The 26,164-nt window shown below is 42.1% G+C and overlaps 1 protein-coding gene across 4 annotated transcripts in view; it reads left to right on the top strand.

Moving 5' to 3' along the window:
- Positions 1-26,164, top strand: part of FRMD4A (FERM domain containing 4A) — a 146,670-nt gene that overhangs the window by 54,876 nt on the left and 65,630 nt on the right. For all 4 annotated transcript variants that reach the window (XM_061562959.1, XM_061562957.1, XM_061562956.1 and 1 more), the window contains exons 2-3: positions 7,757-7,822; positions 19,307-19,401. In XM_061562959.1, the coding sequence (XP_061418943.1) occupies positions 7,757-7,822; positions 19,307-19,401 (161 nt within the window). The remainder of the gene's footprint in view (positions 1-7,756; positions 7,823-19,306; positions 19,402-26,164) is intronic.

The following is a 26,164-nucleotide window of genomic DNA, read 5'->3' as shown; positions in this document are numbered from 1 at the left end:
GTTGCTGAACGAATACTTGATAAGGTCACTCTCATTACACACAGAGTGCTTGCCACAATGAACCACAATATCTTGCTGATCACGTTAAGGAACATAAAACATCACGCGAGCTTCGGTCATCCTTGCAGCGGATTTTGGCTCGCCATCGGACAAAGACGGTCGATGCATCGCGCACTTTCAGATGCGCTTCTGCGGCCGTCTGGAACGCTCTTCCTTCCGATATTAGGAAGCCACTCAGCTATGCTTTTTTAATTCAGCTAGATGGAAAACTCATTTATTTAAAGCTGCTTTTTGTGTTTAGTTTGTGGTCCACGGTTGGCCACGTACGGTGCGAAAGAAGTTCAACATGCATACGTATAACACACATACACACATTGATTGTAGAATTGTCTCCATTTTGCAATCGGAGATCATCGCGACTCCTGGATATTTCAGACTGACGAAGGCCTCGATCCTCCGGCTGCAATCGAAACTTCTCCGTCTCTTCTCCCTCCTCCTCGTGCCCAATCACGATTCCCTTCTTTCTCGTTGCACTGGAACAAACTGTCCCCACATGTCAAACAATCGTCCCCACTGTCTTTGTTCCAGTCTTCACTTAAAGCTCACTTACTCCAAACTCCTCTCCCCTTCCCCATCACGAACACCGACCCTCATCCCAACTTCCCCTGCCCATTCATCACACTCGATCATCATCATCATCAACCGCTCATTGTCACTTTCATCATCGTTTATTCTACCATCCATCGCATCAACTCATCTCATCAAACTATTCTGCCGTACAAATCGTTAATTCTTTGCTCAGCGCCTTGGCCAATGTAAGTTAAAATAAGACAAACATGGGCTGGTAAGGCCCCATAACTCGTGAGTGTACATTTATTTAATCATTTCCTCACAGGGTTTGCTTCTCTTATTGTCATTCGTATTCAGTTGCATTCATAATCAGGGTCTGGGCCCTTATCAGGAATATGAAAATGCACCATACACAAGACAAACATTTATCACCCCCAAATGTTGACAGTGTTGCCTATGAGCCAGGGGAACTTGGTATGGGAGTCACAACCACTGCACGTGACTTGAGGTCGCATTTGCGTCGCGCGTATTTGAAAGCACTGCTTATTACCCTGTGGCTTGTCGACTTTTAGGCAAAGCGTGTTCGCGTTGAGTGCCAAGGCGCGAGGGACCGTGAAAGGTGCATTGATTGAGGTTAAATGAGGGTGTTACGGCGTAAACAAAACAAACGACGAGACGGGTATGGGCAGTCTCTCAGCCGTGGTTCTGGCAGCACGCATTGTCCGGCAGATAAGCTATGAATAACGAGTATAATGGTTTTCAATTTTAGTGCAATGTTATGCTTTGGATTGAATTTAAGCAATTTTCTGATAATATCTGGGAATAATTATGTGACCATTTAAGCGTAGCTTTCAGAAATCGCATATTGTTTCTCAATGATGGAAGTGCTGTACAGTGCATGCAATTGCATAACAACAACATTAATTTCACATTTTTTTTTATTTTCCACTTCCGTGCATATAGTCTTACAATCTCACGGCTATTTAGCCGATAATTGTTCTTGTAGTAAAAAAACGATATATAACAGAGAAAATGAGGTAATGTCCACTTAGAAATGTATAATTATATGTTTGTCTTTTTTAAAGACTAATGCGTCTCAATACTCATACAGGCATTTATGAAGAAATTACCACTAAGTTAACAATATCTGGGTTATTTATGCCCATATTTAAACATTTTCAGATGAAGGCATGTCTAAAAAAACATTTTGGGAGTAAATACCACATTTGTAAATTGTTACTGTATTTTTTTACAATGATCTTTATGCCTGAGAAATTATTGCAGTCTATTAAATAAAAAATACATTCCCTTGTAAATCATTGTTTATTGTTATTATAACTTCGGTGATCATCTGGAGAGAAAAACAACACTAAAATTAATCCAACATTAAGCAATGAGAATATTTGAATAAATGAATGAAAGTGCTTTCAATGCATAGAATAATCCACGCCATGTCTGTAATTGTTTGACCATACTTCACCACACTGGTCAGTGTAGGTTAATCCAGGGGGATGGGGAAGCGTGACAAATTCAGTTATCACCACTGATGTTAGCCATGGGCAGCTTGTTAGGGTTCGTAGGGCAGTGTGCGAACCACTGAGCCCGCTGCTCTCATAGTAAAGTACAATATATTCAAGCGTGCAGCTCAAATAATTATAATTTTATTACTAATGTGTGATAAAGCAGTCGTGCAAAGAGACCAAACTGACGAGTGAATATCATTGGATAATGTTCTTGACATTTGAGTGGATGTTATTTTTAAGGTGAAGTAGTGCTCCCAGCATCCAATTAATAACTGCTAAATAGACCACACATCATATACCATGCCAGAACTACAAGTCCTAGTCAAGCTACATTCATTCTTTCAGCGTGACTTTCTTGGGGTAAAATGTCACACTTTAACGTGAATTCACAATTTTATCCACGTGTAACAAGGTTGCGAATTAACTATCTTTTTGGCACAGAAAATGTTTTTTTTTCTTGATTGTTTGTTAGTTTTATGAAAACATGAAATGCGTGTTTGTACTGGAATGTTATCTCGAGCCTTGGTTAATAAATGTCTAAACAAGACGTTGCATCTCGAGTCTCGACTCTGGAGCCTGGGAAAACATTTGTAGGATGAATTAATTTACGAATGCATTATTTATCTTGTAATACAAACTGTACTGTATATACATATGAAAGTGAATGCTGTCATGTTGTAATGGCTCGACTTGCAATGCATACATCGGCAGTTCGATCTAAACTGGTGCATTAATCGTTATCTAAGAATATGTGGAGTATTTCAGCAAGTTTTAATTTCAGTGCAATACATTTCGTTCGTGATACTACAGTTGTCATGGTTAGCAGTACACTGAGCTTGCAATACAGAGGTCGCCAGGTTCAATGTCCTGGTGCAGCAGTTGAACGTTTGGTCAAATTGATGAAATCTCCCCCATCTACCCCTTCCCGCCTCGGTCGGCCCAGCTGTACGAATGGGTTCACCTTAGTCGATTGGCAGATCACGTGTGGTGTAGTACTCCAGCCACTTACAAGTCATCCGGCTGGGCCCTTCAGCCAGCAGTGGTGTCAGCAAGTTAATGCAGGAGCTCTACATAAACCTTATCCTCTTGCTATGAAATCACAAATGGGGGGAATTTCTTTTGGGACTTTTACAAGCAAGGGACAAAATATATACTTTTTACCCATTTCAAACTATTCAAAACAGTCTGCCTCGGCAGCAGACTATGTTTTCCCACCTGATGATGGATGCTTGTGTTGCACCTGAAACGTCGTGATTTATTTTATTTTATACCTACGTGACTTTACCGAAAGAACCAAAGAGTATGTTTACATATACTCTGTTTACAAATGCACGTGAACAGAAACATACGAGCATGAATAAATACAAAAAAATAATTTGACTATACAGTACAAATAAAAAAAAACTTGAAGAAATTGTTTTACTATTCATTTCATTAGCTATGCACACAAATAAAAAAATGTTACACGGATTCTTTATTGCTTAACCAAAAACCTAATGCACGTATTTGTGATTAAACTTCTCACACCTGTGTGTCTCGACTGAATTTTACCATTTGCATGCCTTGTTCTATCTCCACTGATATACCCGTGTGCGTTTTTGCTTTGCTTGTGAATTTTTTATCTCAACTTGTGTTCTGTTCAGACTCAACAGATGGTTAAAGACCATCACTGTGCCTGGTTGGTTTTTTACTTTAAGGAATGCAAATGTTTGTCTTTCCAACATGCGCCCATTAAAAATATTGGGGGAATGCAGCCAGAGTTGAGCACAGGTCATGAGAAAATGAGCTTGTGACAAAAAAGGCACACACATTCCTCTGCATATCGTGGCTTTGATGGCTGCAACAGTTACCAAGTAAATAACGCATATTAGTGCAGTACAATGTGTATGTATAAACATGGTCCATCAGATGGGAATGTTTACGTTTTGAACATCTTCATTATGATTTGGGATCTTGGTAGGACAATTTCAATATTGGGTAGATACACTATACCCACGTTGCCATGAGACTTTGTGTGTTATGTGTTTCCTATTTGCTGCATTGATCTAGGATTCTTAATCTGATTATACAGAGTAATATGTACTGTATAGAGTGTGTGGGCATGTGGCCATGTGGCCATGTGGGGAACGGTGACAGGGTGGTTAGCACACGGTGCTACGAATCTAGCTTTGCAATTTAAATTCCTGGCAACGGCTAACATCAGTGGCGATTATCTGAGACGTCTTGGATTTTCCCCTATGTCGACTCAGCTATAAATGACGACCTGGTGCAATGTGTAAATATCAATACTGGGGAGACAAAGGTGGTCAAGCCTGGCATTGACCACACCAACCCCTCATGGGCCATTCCAGCCTTCATAATAGGTGCTTGCTTCCAGCACTTATCCAAACAGTCTGAAATGGTTATAGTGGAGATTTGTTTGTCTTTGTGTTCATAATGTGTCAGTGTATCTTCATGCACTGCGTGTCTTGGTCCAGGTAGGGTGGAGTGCTTAGGATTAAGGTCGGGTACGGGGTCACTTTGTCCAGGGATTTCCTGGCCTGGATGGGTTTCAGACTTCCAAGCGAAACACACTGCATGCTATCTGCCTGCACGAGTCGGTGTCCAATGTTCCGAGCTCTGAGGGCAGGAAGGCCAGCTGTGCTGCAATAACATTTTCAGTTTCCCAGGCCCTGGCCGCTGACTGCCCGTTTCCTTTCCCAGATGTTCTTGTCAAATTTTCCTTTGCGCGAGTGCAAGGGGGTTGGACGTAGAAAAATCCAGACACGGCAGTGCTTGAAACGATTCAAAGTAGAGCTGACACTTTTTCATCATTATTAATTAGGGTTTCTTGCCTTACCGCTTGATCAGAATGCAGTGTTGGTATTTGAATTCATAGCTCAATGAATCATATGGGTTACACAAATTATTTTTCATTTCTTCTGAAAGCCAATATGGAATACATTTAATTTGATTGAAAATTTTATTTGTACTTTTAGCAGCATTCGCTTCACCACAATTCAACAAAAAATATCATTGAAACCTGAATTATTTGTGTTATTTTGCTCTGAATAATGGAGAAACATTAGCATTCTATAAATAGTCACATGCATCTATTATTTGTCTTTTTTGTGACAATTCAGTTAACAGCCTCTGCTTAATGTTGGGCAACTTAATACCCGTTGGCTTCTCCTATCTGGTCATAAATAGAGAATAATCATCGTCAGTAACTCAGTTTAAAGGCTGAAGCTTTGGGAACCTCAATTTGCCAGTAAAAATATGATAATTGGTTATTTACCCTTCTATCTGGCAAAAAGGTGTCAGTTTTGTTGCCAGATAGAAGGGTAAAGAACCAATTATTATTCATAAACACAATTTACACCTAACTTCATGGGTGTGTGCACTTATCCAGTATGCTTATATATGTACACACCGGTATAATTCAGTACTGTATTTATACATGTAGATTTGTACCTCAATACAATAATATTATAATTACCCATCAATGATTATATATAAACAGGAAAAATCCATACATCTCTGTCACAGCTTTGAAATCACTTCACAATTTCAACATGAGCGTTGGCCAATAACAACAATATTTCTCCCAAGCTCCTTGCTTTAGATGAATTAGTTCATAAAAAAACATCTTTATGTGACCTCGCACTGAACTACACAATAATATATTACTTCCGTGAACACAAAACCTATATCGTTCCCAAGCTGTTGTGAAAAGTGCTGTAAGCGAGCGCCTATGAAGGCCAGCGCAGCACACGAGAGGGGGTGGTATGGCCAGCAACATGCGCAGCCGCGTTTGTCTGCCAATGCTGATGTTTACACACCGCGTCAGATACTCGTTTAAGGCCGAGTCAACCGAGCGGAGGTCCAGCCTCCGGTGCAGATATTCATATTCTTAGGTTTTTTCGGTAAAGTCACGTAGGTAAAACATCAAAATTAATAAAAATAAATAAAATAAAACAAAAATCACGACGTTTCGGAGGCAACACAAGTCTCCGTCATCAGGTGGGACCGTCACAGCCGGATTAGCTGCATCAAGTGAGGCAATGATTCAAGATGTAATCCCTTAAAAAGCACTGGGGTGGGCACACACAAACTCCACGGAGCACGTCCTAGAACTGGGTGCTCTTCCTGTATTTAGAGGAGGGGAAACATTTGGTTCATTGCCCCCACCTGATGCGAGGGCTGTGAGCGTGAAGATGGATTTCTATAAGGAACTGTCTTCACACCATTGGTACCTCTTCTTGGTTCTTTCGGTAAAGTCACGTAGAATGGAAATAATAAAATAATAAAAATAAAACATAATAAAATAATTCTCACGACGTTTCGGCCACAATGCAAGCAGCCGTCCTCAGGTGAAGAACAGGTCTGTCATTCAGACGCTGTCTTTCCGACACACCTGTTCTTCACCTGAGAACGGCTGCTTGCGTTGTGGCCGAAACGTCGTGAGAATTATTTAAGATGAATCCCTGCAGTCACGAAAGCTTTAAATCGAATCATTGGTACCTCATTTGCCAGTAAAAAAAAATATGATAATTGTTTTTTTAACCCTTTAATCTGGCAACAAAACTGACACCTTTTTTTGTCTCGGGTGTGGACCAATCAATTTCAAGGAGAGTGCATACATTATCAGAGTTATGTTTTTTGTTTGCATTATGACTGCAGGTATTGTGGTCTTATGCAAACATGACTCCTTGTAAAAAAGGTGTCAGTTTTGTTGCCAGATTAAAGGGTAAAAAACCAATTATCATATTTTTTTTTACTGGCAAATGAGGTACCAATGGTGTCAATGCTTACCCCGAGCTCTCATACTCTGATGGTGCATTGTCTTTGAGTTGTGCGCCTTTTGGCGTCATCTGGTCCAACACCATGTGAGACTAGGCTCTAAGGAAAGCTGTCTCGGGTGTGGACCAATCAACTTCAAGGACAGTGCAAACATTATCAGAGTTATGTTTTTTGTTTGCATTATGACTGCAGGTATTGTGGTCTATGCAACAGGGGCAGTTTCTTCATCAGGGCGAATGGGCGATGCACCACCAATGTCATTGAACCACAGAGTCACGCGAGCCGTCACTGTGCCTCTGGATATAGTCCAATCAGCGTCATGTCACGTTCTGTGGAGTACCGCCTCTTTTTGGGCGATTTCACTCTGGCTGAGAATCGCCCCGAGTGGTCCCATAGACTTACATTCAAAGATGTTTTTTTCGACCGGGGGGCGCTGCAATGCATTCTCTATGACTTCCGGGAGGGCTCGCCCTAACGTGCTTACGTCATCATACGTAAACACGTTTCATCCAACAATATAATTTGTCGCCACCTAGTGGAATCTTTAATAAAAGAAACTTGAGTGGATTGTATTAATAGTGAGTATAGAAACAAACAAGATGTATTGTAAGAGTCACTTTATTTTTCATTAATATTAAAGAAGTGAAGTTGCCTTTACATGCTTAAGCTGTTAATTTATCCATTGCATGGGTGGACCTTATCCTTATCAATCATCCAGACATTTGCCCCTCCTGAGAGATTTTGCAGGAGCCGCCACTGCTATGCAAACATGACTCCTCGTAAAAAAAGGTGTCAGTTTTGTTGCCAGATTAAAGGGTAAAAAAACAATTATCAGGAACTGTCTTGTCAATGTAATAGTGGTCCCTGCCTCTCTGTTTCAGATGGCCGAGGGCCGGCGGTGCCACGTTCACCTGTTGGATGGCCGGATGTTGGAGCTGCTGGTGCAGGTAAGTGTTGCCCACAACACTGTTTGTACAGAATCAGGTTTTTTTTTAATATTCTGGAGGAATCCGATGAGCTATGAAGCTCTTTCTCATAGATGTCCAGAATGTTACCTGGGCACACAAACCGGGGCCATTCTTGCCGTGGAGGCTGGCTACTATGGGAATCCGCACTCTCCCTATTTGCAGAATCGCTGTTGAGCTGAAATGTGTTATCGTCCGTGAAATGTGCATGCCAAAAATATCGGTAAACAAATCGAGTAGAATAAATTGTGTGGTATGCAGTGCATATGAAGACGGCTGTGAAGCGAGGTGGTTTAAATGTGTTGGCACAATATTCGAACACAAACATTGACATTGATTAATTTCTCAGTTGGTACAGCATTTTCTTAGACAAATATTTTTGTGATCATGGTTGCTTACATCGAGATGTGGAATAGTAATATATTTAGTACTTGGTTCATGTTACTTTTTCTAATATACCACAATTATGTTCTTATGCAAACTACAGTAAATGTATTTTCGTTTGCATCGTGTTCGCATGTATTACATATTCAATAGTTTTTCAACATTGTCTAAAACCTCATGTGGGAACATGATTATTTTAACAAATATAGACTGCAAAAATAAACGGAAATATATTTTTTCTCTCTAAAATTATCCATATACATATTTGGAATAGAATGTTTAAAAAAACAGAGGACTTGCATCCTCCTTAAAGAGGATCATGGGCGGTACATGTCCAGATGTGATTGTACACTGTCCTAAGACACGACAGCGGCGAGATGTTAACTCCCTCACCGGGTATACAGGAGGTCATTGGTTCGATCCCAACCCTGACGCCTGTATATTTGGAGTTTGCATGTTCTTCCCGTGGCCGCCTGGATTTTGCTCTAGCTACCCCAGTTGTTCCTTCCACATTTAGAAACATGTGTTTAGAGTATTTCACTGCTATAAAATGTTGTGGTGAGGTCCCATAGTTCAGTGGGCCTTACCTGGTGAAAAAAAGTATAGTTTTATCATTTAATTAGGTGTCATATTTGGAAGAAAAAACACTTTCTCTGCCTTTTTCTTTCTTCTCTAATGCTCTAAATATGGAATCCCTTTTCTTTACCCCCTGGTGAAATTCAAAAAGAAATCCTGTTCATGTTTGGTTTGTCACCAGAATTTCAAAAGCTTTTGGGGTTTGAGTCAAAAAATGTAAGGGGGGGAGCTCACTCTGTGGGAAAGGACTGACTTCAGAAGAAGAAGGGTCTAAACGGGGCACGTGCATTTCCCTGTTTACCTTTCCTGCCAAATGAGACCCACATACCGAATGACACGTGTGGTTTCGAGGTTCGTTTGTAGAGCCCCCCCCCCCACACACACACACGTGGTCGATGAAACAAGACGACCAGATAGGTAACCTTAATATGCACAAGTCCCGGAGGCAATGGCCGTTGTGAAACAGAGCGTTTTGTCAAGGTCGCGCACACTCGCCAGACAGTGATGTTTATTATATTTTATTTATGGATGCATAAGGAATGTTAGCTTTGTGAATTTGTTCATTAATACACACCATCTCGATTTAAAGCTTTCGTGACTGCAGGGATTCATCTTCTTGGTTTTTTCGGTAAAGTCACGTAAAGTCACGTAGAAGGGAAGTGACTTTACCGAAAGAACCAAGAAGAAGACACACCATCTCATTCAGAACATGTATGACCCATGGAAACGCACCGTATGGGATGCAATGGTTGAACCAGTGCCCTAACGAATGTGCACGTACACGGCGTGTTATTTTGTGGAAAGGTTTCATTTCAGTTGTAATTTCCTGAGTCCGCAAGCAGTAAATAATTACCTGCCTGGTGAACTTAAATTGGACAAAATACGCATTATAGCAGCTGGTTAAATATTCTTTGATGGTCGTTTCCATTAGTTGTTTCGAGTGCCATGTTTGCAATTTTCATACTTTAAGGCGATACACAAATGCATATTAACATGTAATAGCTGATCTTAAAGTGACCCATGGGCCTTTTATATTTCAATAGTTTATTGCTTAATAAAGGAGAAATTAAAGTTAACGCTAGGCCAGCGGAATTTTGTGGTTCATTTAGCCACCATATAATGCTCGTGGGCCATACTTTTATTCCAGCTTTTGGCAGGAAATTAGTACATGTTTCTGCATAGTAGTAAACATAACGTTAAACACCAGACCAACTTTATGTGCCAGCCCAAATTTTTTTAATTTAAACATCAGGTTCTCCTTGTCCCATATTTAACACGTATCACATGTGAATATTAGATTGTCATAACTTATAGCTGTAGTTTTTTATGTTATATCATCCTTGGGGGGAGGGGGTGCTGTAGTGTAATGGTTAGCACACAGGAATTGCAATCCAGAGATCACTGCTTTGATATCCCAGCAGGGCAGTAAAAACAATGGTGCAAGTTTTTTTATCAGTATAAACGGGTTCACCGCAGTTTGTATAAGGGCCGGTTGCGTGTGGAGGAGCAAAGTTTGGGCAATTACACTATATCTAATCGGTCTGGCCCGTGTGAAAGAGTCGGTTCAAACATTCTCTCCAGAGCTCTCCCTCATTGAGGCTCTTCTGCCAGCAGTGTTATAAACAACTAACTGCAGGGCTGCACTTTTTCCTTGGCTTTTATACGTTTTTCTTGTTATGTCCTAAAAATATATATCAATGGATTATATAGTGTGCAAAAGATAAGTATGGGAAACAGATCGGAAAAATATAACATCATTGTTCACTACCCACTTTGAGCACAGCAATTCGCCCCTGCAGTATTATCTCTGACGACATCGGTACTTTGTTCATTAAAAAAAATTTTTTCCCATTAATCAGTTATCTTGTACCTGTGAATATTTTAACGAGGAAACTAGCCTCGAAAATAAACTATAAATCTGATTTCAACGTTAGCTTGTAAAGGAATGTTATATTGCCACTTGCAATATGGCATAAATTTGACACAAAATTAAACATGTCACCTGCTAAATGGTAGCTTGGAGTTTTAATAAGATTTTGTCACATCTTATGTTTTATTGATGGCACTCGTGTGAATTATTTGTCAGCACAAATTAAGCAATTCTAGAAATAGCATTGCAAATGAGCTTTCCATGGACTTTACCAACAAGCAGAGCCACTTCCAATGCCATGTGCGGGGAAGAAGAGTGTACCGTTAACAATGAGTTCACATTTACCGGATTGGCAATGCTTTTTGTTGACAAACTTGAAAGCCCTGTTTGGATTACACGGTACTCAGTGGGGTTATTATCATATTTACTAGCAGGGAAACACTGTTTTCAATGTTTCCCACGTGCCACACCTATTGCCTCAGGTAAACCAATATTCTCATGCAATACACAATACTGTATTACGTAATACAAATTGATTGTAATTTCGGTTCGTGATATTGTTGGCGTGGCTCATGCGATGTGTATTTGTCTCACGATTCCGCACGCAGGATCTACATGAGCACCACTTCTACGCTCATTCATGGGATGCTGTTACAATGAGAATGATTTGCCCCTATTTCTTTCTTGTTGACACTGGTGAGAAGTGTGCCGTCCACATGAGCCGGTGGTTATTTCCACCGGTTCTGTAGTCAAACACAGCCTCACCTGGGAGTGGGTGCAGCAGATCAGCGCCGTTGGGCATCTGCTCGAGGATGCGTGCCGACCTCGAAACTGCACAGAGAGCAGCATATGCCGGGTCTCTGCTACTCCACTCATTATGGCCATTATGCGTTGCAGCCCTTTTTAAACGATTCTTAATCCGCAAAGTGAATTTTAAACAAGGCAGCGGCTCTGCGTGCGTGTCTGTAAATGTCGGGAGGCGTAGAGCAGTGGTTAGCGCTGTGCTACGAACCAGGCGCACATGTGTTCAATTCCCACTCACGGCCAACAACGGCGCTCCCCTAGGTTGGCTCAGCCTTCAATGAGTACCTGGCGCAGTATGTAAAGATCAGCACTGGAGAGACGAAGGCGAACCACACCACTCTTTTGTGCGCAGTGGCGGTCTTCATAGGTGCTCGCTAACAGCACTTGCCCCAACAGCCTATGGAGGTTCTACAGATGCATTTGTGTTCGTGTAAATATGATGCAAAGCAGTTCAATCAATAATTTTCTTTGCAAAAAAAAACTATAAAAATGAAAAAAAATCTTCAGATTAGTTATTGACTTATCTTTTCAATTGAATTAGATTAAAATTTTAATGAACATAATTGATTACCGTTGATTTGGCAACTCCAAGCCTTGCGCGCCATGGCAGATACTTGACCGTGTTCCACCACGCTGTTCAGTCTGGGTTGTTGAAGGCAGGAAAGTGCTCAACAACTGTGGATTTTGCTGCTCCACTCAATACCTTTATTCCTGCTGCAACAAAACTGTGCAAACCGGGTAGCAATGCCCAATCACTTTTGCAAACAAACAGGGAATTGTGTACACATCCGCAACTAAAAATATCGACTGCAATATTTATCTATTGGATTACACGGCTGCTAAATGCGGCAAGGCTTCGTATATAATATTTTTCCCCTGCCAAAGGAAGTATTTAATATTTCTACGCCTCTTGCAAGTTTTAATTAGTGGAAACCTCTGCGGTTTACAGATAGTCAGTTTTTTTCAGATTACCGTGAGCAAATTTTGAAACACAATGCTAGGCCCACAGTAAGATACATTTGTATATTACATTCTGTATATAAAAAAAAAAATCGTACAAATGCAAACCAATTTTTTAGTTTTCATTTTTGCCGAATCGGCACGGTGCAGTTGTTGGGGATAAACTTTATCTCGGCGCGGGCTGTCGCACACTATTGCCTATTCTCGCATGGCTGTCGCGTGTGGTAGACACGTCAGAAAGCTGTGCATAATCGGGCGTAATGAAGTGTGTGATTGTGTGCCTGGGGAGATTGGGCCAAGACTTGGATGAAAGCACTGTGCCACCACATGCGAGGAGTCCGGTTTCTGCAGGCGAAAGTGCTCCTGAACCTTAATGTGTGGCTCAACTGCTGCGTTTGCCCATTGCGTGGCAATTTTGGCAGCCCTTGGCATCACAGATTTGCCCATCCTTTGGCAAGCACTGTACGGTACATGGTTGTCCTTGAGGATGGATCTTAGCAAATCCCTCGGATGTTAGTAATATCTCACTTTAATTAATCGCTCTGTAACGATTGCACGTGTATTTGATCTTCAGGATTTTTTTTCTACTCGAGAGCTACTGAACATTTCTAGATTCGAAGCTTTCGTGACTGCAAGGATTCATATTTTTAGGTTTTTTCGGTAAAGTCACGTAGGTAAAAAATGTAAATTAATAAAAGTAAAATAAAAATAAAATCACGACGTTTCGGACTGTGTTGCCTCCGAAACGTCGTGATTTTTATTTTATTTTTAATTTTATTTTTATTTTACTTTTATTGAACATGCTTGAGGCCCAAATATCCTACGGAGCACACTGGCTGCAGTGCATGCAACAGACGGTGAGGCTGGGGATCTGTACCGGGTCATCATCTGAACATGTATGCGTAGCTGTACCATCTGAAGGTAAAGGTGCAGCCTTGCAATGGCTTGGTCGCACTTGCTGGAAGACAGACCTCGAGAGGGAGCTCTAGAGACTCGTTCTGGGTGATATTTTGCCGACTTTTTTTTCATGCTCGCCCAGATATCTTGGAATTGGTCGGAGTACCCAGACTTGTCCCCTACCACACACGGATCTACCGAACGTCTGTGGTGCATACTCTTTGGTTCTTTCGGTAAAGTCACATAGGTGATAATAATAATTAAATAAAAAAAATGAAAACAACTCCATTAAATCACGACGTTTCGGGCGCAACACAAGTGTCCGTCATGGGTGGGGACAACCACAGCAAAAAAACTGTTGCTGAGTTTTATCAAAGAGATGGCTTTGACAAGGGTTTATATAGCTGAGTAGGGTGGGGGGGGGGGAAACGAGGTGAGTGTTGGAGAGGCTAATCCTTAGGGTGTGCCCAAAAGATCCTAAGCATACTGTTCTGTGGTGTGCCCAGTTTATATTCCGCTGGGTGGATAGAGGTGACGAGATTTAATACATTGGCCAATTGTTTCACCTGCCACGACGGCAGATGGAACCGTCATCATTTGGACTGCAAGTCCAGCGTGCTAACCGTTACACCACGACCGTGTCTAATTGAATGTTGAAGGAACACATACAACAACAATAATACGAAGTATACCCCTTTAATTTACCCAGGAAAGCCTCACTGAGTCTCAACAATATTTTTTCATTCAGGAAGGCCCTGCTACATTGGGATGCTTGTGGTCAGTCCATTTTTGAGTGTTTGGTTTCGTGTGGGAGGAAACCAGTTACTGTTTGCATATTCCCTGAGGCATGGACCGCCTGAATGCTTACATTGGGAGGGTCTACACAAGTGTGCATGTGTCCAAACTGCACTCTGCAGGATCTCGTAAAGAACGGGAACATTACAATGAGGATGTGTTATGTAAAGAAATGGCCTCGGCTGTGTACAGTATACATTTGGAGTCTCTAAGCTAGCTATGTTTGTATAAATGACTACCAAGTGGAATGTTATTTAGTTAAGGTATCCGGCCAGCTTGTCATCGTCAAAGTAAACATCGCCAGTAACCAAGGTGGCATGGCCAAAGAGGGCATTTTGCAAGTGATGATGGCACATTGTGACATGCGGTCAAATGCCCTAACGTAGCTAAATAGTTACGTGATGGAATCACAGTGGCGTTTTCAACGGTGGGGTGGAATGTTCAAAATAACAAAAAAAAGTGAGATGATGGTTGGATGATGGATTGGTTTTCAGGAAGAAATTTCAACTGGGAAGGAATTGAATACGTGTCGAAAGGAGGTATTAAAATAAGTGTAGTTTTATTGGATTTCAGATACGGTGTCTTATTCTTAACGTGTCTGTTGCTTGACAGTTGGCGAGAAAGGGCCAGGGTTGTTTCAAGTGCAGTTCTTTACTTTGACAGCCCTGAGGTAATGATAAAATAATTGCATAATCTACAATCCATCACGGTGGGACCCGCAACAATGACTTTTATGAGGTTATTCATGATATAGCTAAGCTATAGTTATTGGGAATGAGCCTGTGTCTTTAAAATGTGCACTGTTGATTTGAAATTGTGGATGAGATCGTGACTGTAGATTGCCCTGCGTTTTGTTGACATTTCTATTCTTAGAATTATTATGTTGAGTCCATGAAATTACTTAACGCGCATAAATTACATGTCCGCAGCTGTCATTGGAGAGTATCAGGAGAACACTGTTCCTGAGTGAAGACAAATAAATACAACAAGTCGAATATGATAATAGTGAAATAATAATAACACGCATTGTTGTTTACGAATTCAAACAAAAAATGATCGGATTTTGGTACTCTTTGTAGATATGTCTTTTTTTGGTTTTATAACTAAGACAACTGGAGCTGGTCGATTCTCATGATTGCTACTCTGGAATTGTGATTCGCACCTCCGATTAGCACGGTTGGCTACGTACGGTGCGAGAGAAGTTCAACATTTACATTCAATTTCAAAAATATCATTCGATTTCCGTCCATGTTGTAGAATCAGATGTATTGTGGAATACTGGGCTTGGGTGGCGGGAGTGGGGGGTGATGAGGGGGGTGAATAGGGGGGGGGTACATGGAGTCTGGCCTCTAGAAAGGGATGACCCACGGGGTCTGGTGAGCATCGTAGGAATTGCCATTGAAATACAGAATTCCCTCGCTCCGTGCAGGTTCTGTTTGTGCTGTTTCGCGTGTGTGCGGCTAATCTATTTCGATCCATGTGCGGTTATGCGGTCGGACACGGGACAACATTGTGTGTGTACTGTGTGTGTGTACTGTGTGTGTGTACTGTGTGTGTGTAGTGTATACTGTGTGTGTGTGTACTGTGTATGTGTACTGTGTGCACTAATATGTAGGTATCTGTCTCGTGCGGTTTAGTTCTTACCGACCCCTACTGGACATCTGTGAAAAAGAACTTAATAGCTAATCGGATTTCTCCAGTACAAATCAAGATTCTGATTCTGATTTTGCTTTGTGCGCCATTTTTTTTTTTGGAATGCATCTACTGCACAAAGCATTCGCAACCTGTCTATGGCCGATGCCTAGGGTACCACATTTCAATGGTAACTGATGATGCCAGTCGGCTGACATTCTAAAATTGATCTCAATATCAACCAGCTAATTATCTACCAAGATCACCACTGGAATGTATGACTGATGACCAGGGTGCAGACTTGTCCTGATTTCCACCCCGATTCTGGCATGGTATTCAGGAAACAAGCAAACGCCCATGGGTTCTGGCCTGCATAGTGGTGGCTGGCCTGGGCACTGTCCTCTCCCGCACCATTGATGCATGGAGCAACTAAGCCTCGGCTATTTGTAGAGAATCTTAGTGTCTGGCACAGCATATACACGAGGCAGCTACGTGTGTGTCTGTGTGTGCATATCTGGTACAGATACAATGGGAGGCTGATCGATGTCCAGGTGCAGTCAAGGGATGGCTCTCTATTGCTCAACTATGTTATGTATGCAGATGATCTGGTAATTGATGCTCACTCAGAGGTGGAGCTTGCCACTAAGAGGTGGGGCTTACCATCAGCCCCACCAAAACTAAGTACCTGCCTGGGTATTTTGTATCATCGGACATTCCACCCCCACAACTTCCAATTGGTGATAGGGCAGTTGTGGAGAGAGTGGACAGTTTCCCATACCTGGGCAGTGTGCTCATGACTGGCTCCGGTTTGACAGCAGAGGTCTCACTCCGAATCAGTTGAGCGACATTATCTTTTCATCGGTTGCGTAACGCTGTGTGGAAGCTACCTGGTCTGTCGCTCCATAGAAAACTTCGGGTCTTCTCGGCCACAGTCATTCCCTCCCTTCCCTACGCTTGCGAAACGTGGACCCCCCTTATGGAACATCTTCGCCGGTTAGAAACATTTAGGCTGGTCTGCCTACGATCCATCTTGGGTTTAACCAGTCCAAATTATGTGAGCAGCTCAAAAATCCTTGAAAGATGTGGATAAAGTCCTATCGGTGAGCTCCTCCGGCAGGCAAGGCTGCGTTGGCTGGGTCATGTAGCCCGAATGCCCATCCACCGCATACCTGAACAGCTTTTGTTCGGCCGGATCGAGGGGGCTAAACGGGCACGGCACGGGCTAGAGAAGAGATGGAGTGATGTGGCACAGGAGGATGTGGAGCTGAGTGGACTTGCTGATGACTGGTACCAGCGGTGTCAAGATCGGCCTCTGTGGAGGAGGCTCGCGAAGGACGCTACTGGGCAGTTGGAGGCAGTCGCCCTCCAACAACACGGAGGGCGGAGGAGCGATGCTCACAACAACGAGCGGAGCGCCGGGTGGTTAAAGCACAGCAAGTTGGCACAGTAGGGGGCACAGGTGGTGCATCATCCAGTCGTCTCAACCAGTCGACCCGTGGCACCTGGGTCTGCCCCGTGACCGACCTGCCAGCAGGCGTTTGACACTTCACGTGGCCTCACGGTGCACATAGCCTGGCACAAGCGTTGTGGTGATGTCACCGCCACTTAGTGGCGAATGGGGCTTGTTGTTGTTGTTGCATATACTGTATAGCCTGGCAGTGGTTTCACGGTTAGCGCACTGCACTATGAACCCAGCGACCCGAGTTCGATTCTCGCTAGTGGCCAACGCCAGTGACGATTATCTGAACCGGTCCTGGGCCTCCCCTAGGTGGACTCGGCATGAAATGAGTACTTGGTGCGGTGTGTAAACATCGCCGCTCAGGAGACAAAGGTGGTCGGGCGTGATGCTGGCCACCCAACCCCCTCGTGTGCTGTTTGAGCCCTCATAGGTACTCGCTAACAGCACTTGCCCCAACAGTTCGTTAAGGCTAAATGGGAGACCTTTGTTTTTTATATAGCCTTGTGCAAATCATTATAATTGTCTTTCACTTGCACGGATTGATGCGTGTATCGTGAGCTAGCTACTAAATTTGTATTGACGTATTGTATTTATTTTTCGATTTAAAGCTTTCGTGACTGCAGGGATTCGTCTTCTTGGTTCTTTCGGTAAAGTCACGTAGAAGGGAAGTAATAAAATAATAAAAATAAAACATAATAAAATAATTCTCACGACGTTTCGGCCACTATGCAAGCAGCCGTCTCCTCGACAGACCTGTTCTCCACCTGAAGACGGCTGCTTGCGTTGTGGCCGAAACGTCGTGAGAATTATTTTATAATGTTTTATTTGTATTATTTTATTATTTTCCTTCTACGTGACTTTACCGAAAGAACCAAGAAGATGTATTGTATTTAGTTTTATATTTAGGCTCAAACCCATGCATCATAATATGACTAAGCTATTGCAAATGAGCACGCACCGGTAATATATGTGGCATGTGCGCAGCTATTACGGACTGAGCAACAGCAGTACGCTGTCTCTGAGAAAGACACATTTACATAACATCCAGTTTGCTATGTTCCCGTGGAAGATTAACGTAACCTTTAAACGGTACTTAAGTAAACCCTCCCTCGGCATCATAAACAAACAGTTGCTAACTTCTTTGTCAGCATAAAAGAGATGTCAGCACTTTTGCCTACTTTCCTAAGCATTGTTCCCAACATCCCTACAATATATTTCACTGGACAGTCTACTCGTAATCCTGAGAGATTTGTTAAGACATGGAGCAAAAATGAACCCTTACAGTACAGTAGATCTTACAGTACAGTATTTCAAATTCATCATCAGCCGTGTTCTATCCACTGCTGGATGAAGACCTCTCCAAACTCTCTCCGTCGTTCATGATCTTGCAATGCAGCATGAAGTGATTTCATTGCTCCATCTCCGTGGAGGACACGTGCTCTTTTGGTCGCATTCCCTCCGTGAGCCGACACCGACTTTGTCATCAGTCTCGACCATGGGTCGTGATCCCTTCCAGCGATGCCTCCTGTCCAACCCCACTGACTCTTCTTCGCCGTCAACACGATGTCTTTAATCTGTATACGTTCTCAGATTCTCGTGCTCATCTTAATTTTCCCCGATTGCGATTCCCAAGATGCACCTGGTTATTGCTGCACTATAATAACCTTGAATTTGGGCACATTTTCCAAATAAGTCCGAAGCATGATATTTCTCTATTCACAACAAATGTCATGCACATTGAGCATTATACTATGTGTCCAAGATGGATATTGGAATAAATACAGGGATGTGCTATAATACATCTCCAGAGAGCTTTATCTGAAATTACCTCCCCCCCCCCCTCTCCAATCACCGTCTCCCAGTATTCTACGACATGAAGTTGTAAATGTAAATCATCTCAGAAATATTTGTGATCTCCAGGCAGATCGTAAGAGGCTATTAAAATGCTAATTAAACGTGATAGCTTTGAACTGCCTCCAGTCTGCGTTCTTTGGAGGAACATTTTAGATACGTTCAATATGAATTAACCCTCGTGACATGTTGCACAATGATTTTCTGTGTGTGTGTGCGCACATATGCTTTGTTTCAGCCAAAACTTTTGGCCAAGGAATTATTGGATATGGTTGCGTCTCATTTCAACCTGAAGGAGAAGGAGTTCTTTGGACTTGCCTACGTGGACGAAATGTAAGTGAAGGAGGTCACCAAAATCATATCCCTTCCTATTCCATACGTACACACACGCATACAGGTACACGGACGTAAATATCCATAGGGTACATACGCATACATCTAATAGTTGTCTGTTACGTTCGTACCCTCTGCAGCACACTTTTGGTTTGTTACTATAATAGGAATTGCCAGTACTGTATTTATGTTATTGTAATTCTATGCTTTGACAGTCTTGAGTAGAGTTAGCCGAAAATCAGTTTGCCTATATTTTCGACGTTTGTACATTATGGGAGCTTGAGGGATGGTGACGGCTTGGGAAGGCCTTCATCCAGCCGTGAATTGATGATGATGGTGAAGAAATGTGTGCTTTGATTGAACTCAATGTACATTTAATAAAATTGGTGAAATCCAAATTTGATAATTTTTATTTGTAATAGAACGTACGGTATTTTGAACGACTGCTGTACCAGATCGAATCTGCATGGCAATGAAAGACTCAATTTATTAAAACATAATTACAGAGGAAGGTTAATGTATAATAGTGCCACATAAAACTGTGCTGCATTAAGAGTTATGCATTTTTAATCAGTCCCAATCTTTCAAGGAAGACAGATCTTCTAAGCGAGTCGTAAAAAAATACAGTTCAATTAAGCAATAAAAAAACAATGACAAGTGCTGTATTTAGTGTATAAAGATGGATTATTATAACTGCTCCTCGGTGAACATTAATTATTAATGAGTACAAGAACAAGGGATGATGCCGTGGTGTCATGGTTAGCACACTGGATTTGCAATCCAGAGGATGCCAATTCGATCCCATCTCCGAGCGCGGAGGTTGAAACAGCGGTGTGAGTTTCTGAAATAATCCCCAGTGCCTCTGTCCACCCAGTCGAATGCTTGGGTCCATCACAGTCAGTTTATCGGCATATTGCTTGTGGTGGAGTCAAATGTGGGTACATGTAAAGCACGTACCACGTAAATCGACGCCAACACCCCCAAACCCCAAGGGCAGATCTAGGCTGAGTTTTTTTTGGTAAACTGGGAAACATTTTGTCCCTATTTTCCATTTAATGTTTTTTTTGTCTTTTTTTAAACAGAGGCATCATTATTCGGTTTGTCCGTCCATCCGTCTCTCCAACCAATAAATTCTCAGAAATGGTGAGAAATGTTTTATAATTCATAACCATTATGTATGCGCATGTGAATTTAAATAATGGCATCTTCGTTATTTGGTGCCCCACTTAACTTGGCGCCCCAGGTGATCACCTGGTTTGCCTATATGAATGGGCCACCCCTGACCACGATTGTAACTAATATCTCTACTAAATAACATCTGAACCGTCGCAGGACGACATTAAACGAGAGCCTAACAGCTCATTGGCTCATTCCTGCTGAAATAAATAAAATATAAATATAAAAAAATCTTACATTCCCACCCTTTCCGAGATGTCTGGCCAGCGTGGAGAAGTAGGCCAAGATACCCTCTAGAGGGCCTCTCTAGAGCTCCCTCTAGTGGAGGCCCTTCCGCCAGCGATGCCTGAGCAAGAAATTGCAGGGTTTCACCAACACCAAAATACAATAGTCACGTCAGGAGTCATCACAACAACAAAAAACAATAGTCACGTCAGGAGTCATCACAACACCAAAAAACCCACAGCGTATTGAAGCTCATGCAATCCACAACCATGCCACCATGGGGAGACGTTTGGACACCAGGGAGTTTATGGATGGTTCTCAAAGCAGGGGGAAGCAAGAATATTGGCCAAACACCACAGGAGCAGATCACATCAGGTAATTCCAAACTCGAATAGATATGAACAAAAAGCGATGTTTACACGTCTGGCAGCAGTGTGGTCTTCAAGCAGTTGTTATGCTCTTTGCGAGCAGACTGAAACGAATGCTGAACTTGTTAAAAAGAGAAGAGTTAACCTTGAACCTTTGGCAGCAAAGTCAACTGATGTGAAAGTTGTCATTCCTAGAATAATGTTGTGCTGTTTCCGTGACGTTGATGTGTATTGACAAACTGTGACATTTGTGGAGTGACAGCCGCAAGCTCTCTTGATACATCATTGAGTATACAAGGACAATGTTTATCTACACACACACACATGCTAATGCTGGTGATGTAATCCCAAGCATACAAATGATCACCTATAATTATTGCGTGCACTTGTGTTTTTACGTATCTCTGAACGTAAGCAATTAGAAGTGCTATTGATTAAATAATTTCTGTGTTTTAAGAACTTTTTTAAATATTGGAAGCAAGTCCGCAACGTTTTCTGTGATACTCTTTGTTTTTTTCGGTAAAGTGACGTAGGTAAAAAATTCAAATAAATTAAATCACAACGAAGTGAGATACTTGATACAGTAATTTTGCTGTGACGGTTCCATGTGAAGACGGAAGCTTGTGTTGCCTCCGAAACTTCGTGATAAAATTTATTTATTTATTTTCCCTACGTGACTTTACCGAAAAAAACAAAGAGTATGAATCTTTGCAGTCACAAAAACTTCAAATCTAGAGTTTTCTGTGATATCGATGGATACAGCGAAGTGCTGATATTGATAAATGTCTGCACTGTGCTTTGTTGCTAGCATAACATGCTAACACTGTGTGTGTGTCTCTATGGGCGTGGATGTGTGTTTAGTTTTGCTGGCTCGTCCGACATTCCTACTGCGGTTTTGATCAATAATGATCTTGTTCCAGCCAGACAAACACAACGTGCCCACTCAGGCGTGAGACTCGTCCCATAGATATTGGCAGAGTGCAAGGTCATTGTTCAAAGGCAGATGAGCAGTGTTTGATATAATGCGATGTTAGCACTTGAGTGCGCGAGCATTGCGTTTGACAGCCATGTAATATAGCTTAGACGCGCGGGTTTGGGATGAGGCGAGGGGAGCGTATAAGTCACGTGCAAGCGGTCGAGGAAAATTTTGCACGAAAACATCTCCACCAGGTTTCCATGCTTGCTTCTTATCGCAACGCGGAAAAAAAGGTCCGCGTCACTCCAGGCATAATCTCTCAAACATCATTGTGATTCAGGTATAGATTTGTGCTGGGTGACCGTGCAAATTTGAATCACACGCTGTATGTTTATCCTTTTCACCAACTCGCCAATGTAACATAGAAAGAGACAGATGGATTTTTTGCTTGGCTCATGCTGTCTGTGTTCTTTTTTTTCTCCGAACGTTTATTTTTGCTACGTAATATCCATGGTGTGCACACTGTCAACAATAAAGATGATTCAACATATGAGTGGATTAGCTCATTTAAATGCTGGTTTTGTAAGCAAGTGTTGAATTGAAATTCATCTGCATACACTTACAGGCTTTTAAACGTCCCTGTTGATCCAGAGCAAAACCTTGGGGGCCAACCTTTCCAAAAGAGAAAAATGTATATATTTGGCTAAAGATAATAAAGTTCTTGTGGAGATATGTTTTTTATGTGATGGGGAGCGATGGCATAGTGGTTAGTACACTGCTATGAACCCCGGCGCGCTGGGTTCAATTCCTAGCCATGACTTACATCGGTGGTGATTATCTAAACTGGTCATTGACCTCTCCTAAGTTGACTCGGCTTTAAATTTCTACCTGGTGCAGTGTATCAACATCGGCGTTGGCCACGCCACCAATGTGCGCCACGCTGACCTTCATAGGTGCTCGCTAACAGCACTTGCCCTACCAGGCCGTGTAGGCTATACAGTGGATCTTTGTCTTTGTTTGCACACGTGGATGTGTGTGTGTGTAGACTACATCTCTTCATTTCTTGGCTTTATATAATGTACACTTTTGCACTTGGATGTTTGCCCATGGAGTACTGTGGGTAAAAAAAAAACCTGTCAAATGTGTGTGGCTTGAAGATAGACACTCTTTGCACTGTCAATCTATACTTTAAATTTAGCCGATCCATATGACACCTACTCATTTTCCGAAGGCCACTGTGTCAGCTGTGCCAGTGTACATTGCACAGGTCTTAGCAAAATCTATTTTCCCAGGAATTGGTTCTCTAAATTGAACCGCAAAATATCCAATACACTCTTCACATTTATTCTTCTTCTTCTTAGCATCATCATTTTGTAATGCTTTTGGGGAATACTGTATATATCTTGGTATCAATAAAATAATAATACTAAAGAATCTAGTGCGAGCTAACCGGTGCACTGTCGAAAAACACGTTAAAACTATGGCCAAATTGAATTACTTGTGTTTAAATGCATTAGTATTGTGCTTTGCACAATCAGTGGGGTGGAGTGGTGGCACAATGGATAGCGTGCCGCGTTGTGAACCCCAAGCGATCCAAGCTTGATTCCCTGTCACAGACCGCATCCAGTGGCGAGGGATGAGAACCGGTCCTGACCGGCATGGTGAAGTATGGTAGAAAAGCTCGCACGACTGACATGGCGGCGGTCATGGCAGATTGAGAATGACTCAAGTTGATTTATTTTACGCTATCAGCATTTCCTGTGCCATGATGTGATATAGCCAAAGGCTTTAAAGCTTCCGTTGCGTCAAATTGAAGCACACTATCACTACATTTATTGATTAATGTACTAAGTTTAAACAACCTACATTCGGCTTGCACAAGGTTAAACCAGTAGAATTGCATGCAAACATCGAAGGACATTGCATTGTCAGAAAAAAAAACGTAAATTGCATGCTGTTTTGTGAATAATTCATAGCAGTACAAAGAGAAGGCTCTCCGAAAAGCACTTGCTTACAAACTCCCTTGTCTATTCTGTCTACCTTCACCAACCCGCTCTGATCAGTGTGGCGAAGTTTAGTCATACAATCCCTATGACTCACACGGGCATGAGGACGCCTTCATCCAGCAGTGGATTGACAGAGTTGTGGGCCTACTTGTATTTGTACCATACATGGCACACGGTTTGAAACCATGTATATATTTATGTTGACATGGATGAGGTGTGGATAATAATAGATGTTGCCACCGATACTTTAAATTGGTTTTCTTTGGTTGTAAAATGTGGTTCGCACACTGCACTGTGTACCCTGTAATCCTGAATTCAGTTCCTGGCCCCAGTTACAAAACCAGTGGCAAGAGAGGCCCGAACCAGTCCTGGCCCACCTTCAACCAGCACTGAACATTTTGGTCAAGTATGGTCAATCAACCGGGAGACCTTTATCCAGTGTATAAACGGTTATATTTCAATTATTGTTATTGTTCATCAACAAAAGGGCTAAATTAGTTTGGTCATGGGGGGGGGGGGGGCAGTGCTCTGAAGTAATTTATAAACAATAAACTCCAACCTATGAGGCATGAACTTACAACTGTCGAAATTGGCCTCTGTGGAGGGTCAATGTCGCTGCTGCTGTGGGCTGACTTGAGCAAGTGTTCTTGTGCTAGCAGCTGCTGAAACACATCTTTATTCAAAATCAGAATCTTTATTTATACTGGAGGAATCTTATGAGCTCTAAATATATTTTTCTCAGATGTCCAGTAGGGATGGGTCAGAAAGTTGCAACAACAAACAATACGGTGCAAAGTATAGTAAAGGTAAGCACATCTATGTTTATTATGTTTATTATGTTTATTTTACCAGACTGGGAAGACAGTGGTCCACTGGTCCTCTGCTCCTACAGCACGGGAACACTTTACAAAGGTCCCCTTAATCCTGTGATGAAAGTAGAGCGTGAACGATTAGTCTGTTACATCGAAAAAGTCGACAAACATAATCGACTACTCTTTTCGTGGTCAATCACTCGAGACCCAACAAGCCACTCTCACTGGCTGCTGATGATGCCGATGACATCACCAAGCTGCACCCATCACCTCTCATCCAGCGGCACGCGTGGGAACAGGGGTGAGGTTTTTCTTTACCCCTCCCCCCCCCCCCAAATATTTTTCTGGAATCCGATGAGTCGAGAAATCAAACTGACAATCGGTAGTAATAGTAGGTTTTTATCCTTTTAACTGATACAACTTCAAGGACAGTGCATATTATTATCATTATGAGAGTTGTTTCTTTATGTTTGCTTTTTTGACTACTTGTGTTGTGGTCATTGCAAACATGATGCCTTGAATAAAGGTGTCAGTTTTGTACCAGTTAAAAGGATAAAAACCTACTATTATATTTTGCCACTGGTAAAAGAGATCTCTGAGTGACAATCGATAGATTAATAGATTACTTAAACGATCGGATAGCCCAACTCTATATTAAAGCCAGTGTAGTAGAAACATTGTAACACTCAACTCTTCTGATTATGGTTATGTAGGTTACATGATGTACATCTGTGTCCTCGTAGCATATTTCTTGCCTATAAACATTTAATGGTTGAACTTATGAACCATAATTTCATATTGAATACGAGCCCTAAGAATACATTTGATAGCGTTAAATGTGAGAATTGTATTTTGCGTTGAATGGTGTACTACAGCGTATATGGAGTGCTCTTATCAATGGCACCTGGCAATCCAGCAGCAATTAGCAAGCCTTAACGCCACTGATGAGATGGAGAAGGTCAAAACCAGTTCAGAGGTTGCTTTTGCTTAAGCAAATGCTGCTTGATAATGTTGGTCAGGAAAGGACAAAAGGCTGGTTTTTGTGCAAATGAAACCCATCCCGGTCTCTTGAGATCTTACCTGGATAAACAAATCAACGTGAAGACATCAGACAGGCTTCTGCTTATACATGTTAGTCAGTGTACTGCACTATGACTATGGAGACCTGGGTTCGATTCCTAACATCGGTGTTGAGCAATATCTGAACCAGTCTTGGGTCACCTTCACCAATCCACACTGACCAGAATGGTGAAGTATGGT

The sequence above is a fragment of the Lethenteron reissneri genome, chromosome 30 (genome assembly GCF_015708825.2).
Source record: "Lethenteron reissneri isolate LAM-NWPU_2019-01 chromosome 30, ASM1570882v1, whole genome shotgun sequence".
Classification (NCBI taxonomy): domain Eukaryota; kingdom Metazoa; phylum Chordata; class Hyperoartia; order Petromyzontiformes; family Petromyzontidae; genus Lethenteron; species Lethenteron reissneri.
The sequence above is the reverse complement of the archived record's forward strand: the minus strand, read 5'-3'. Positions and strand labels throughout refer to the sequence as shown.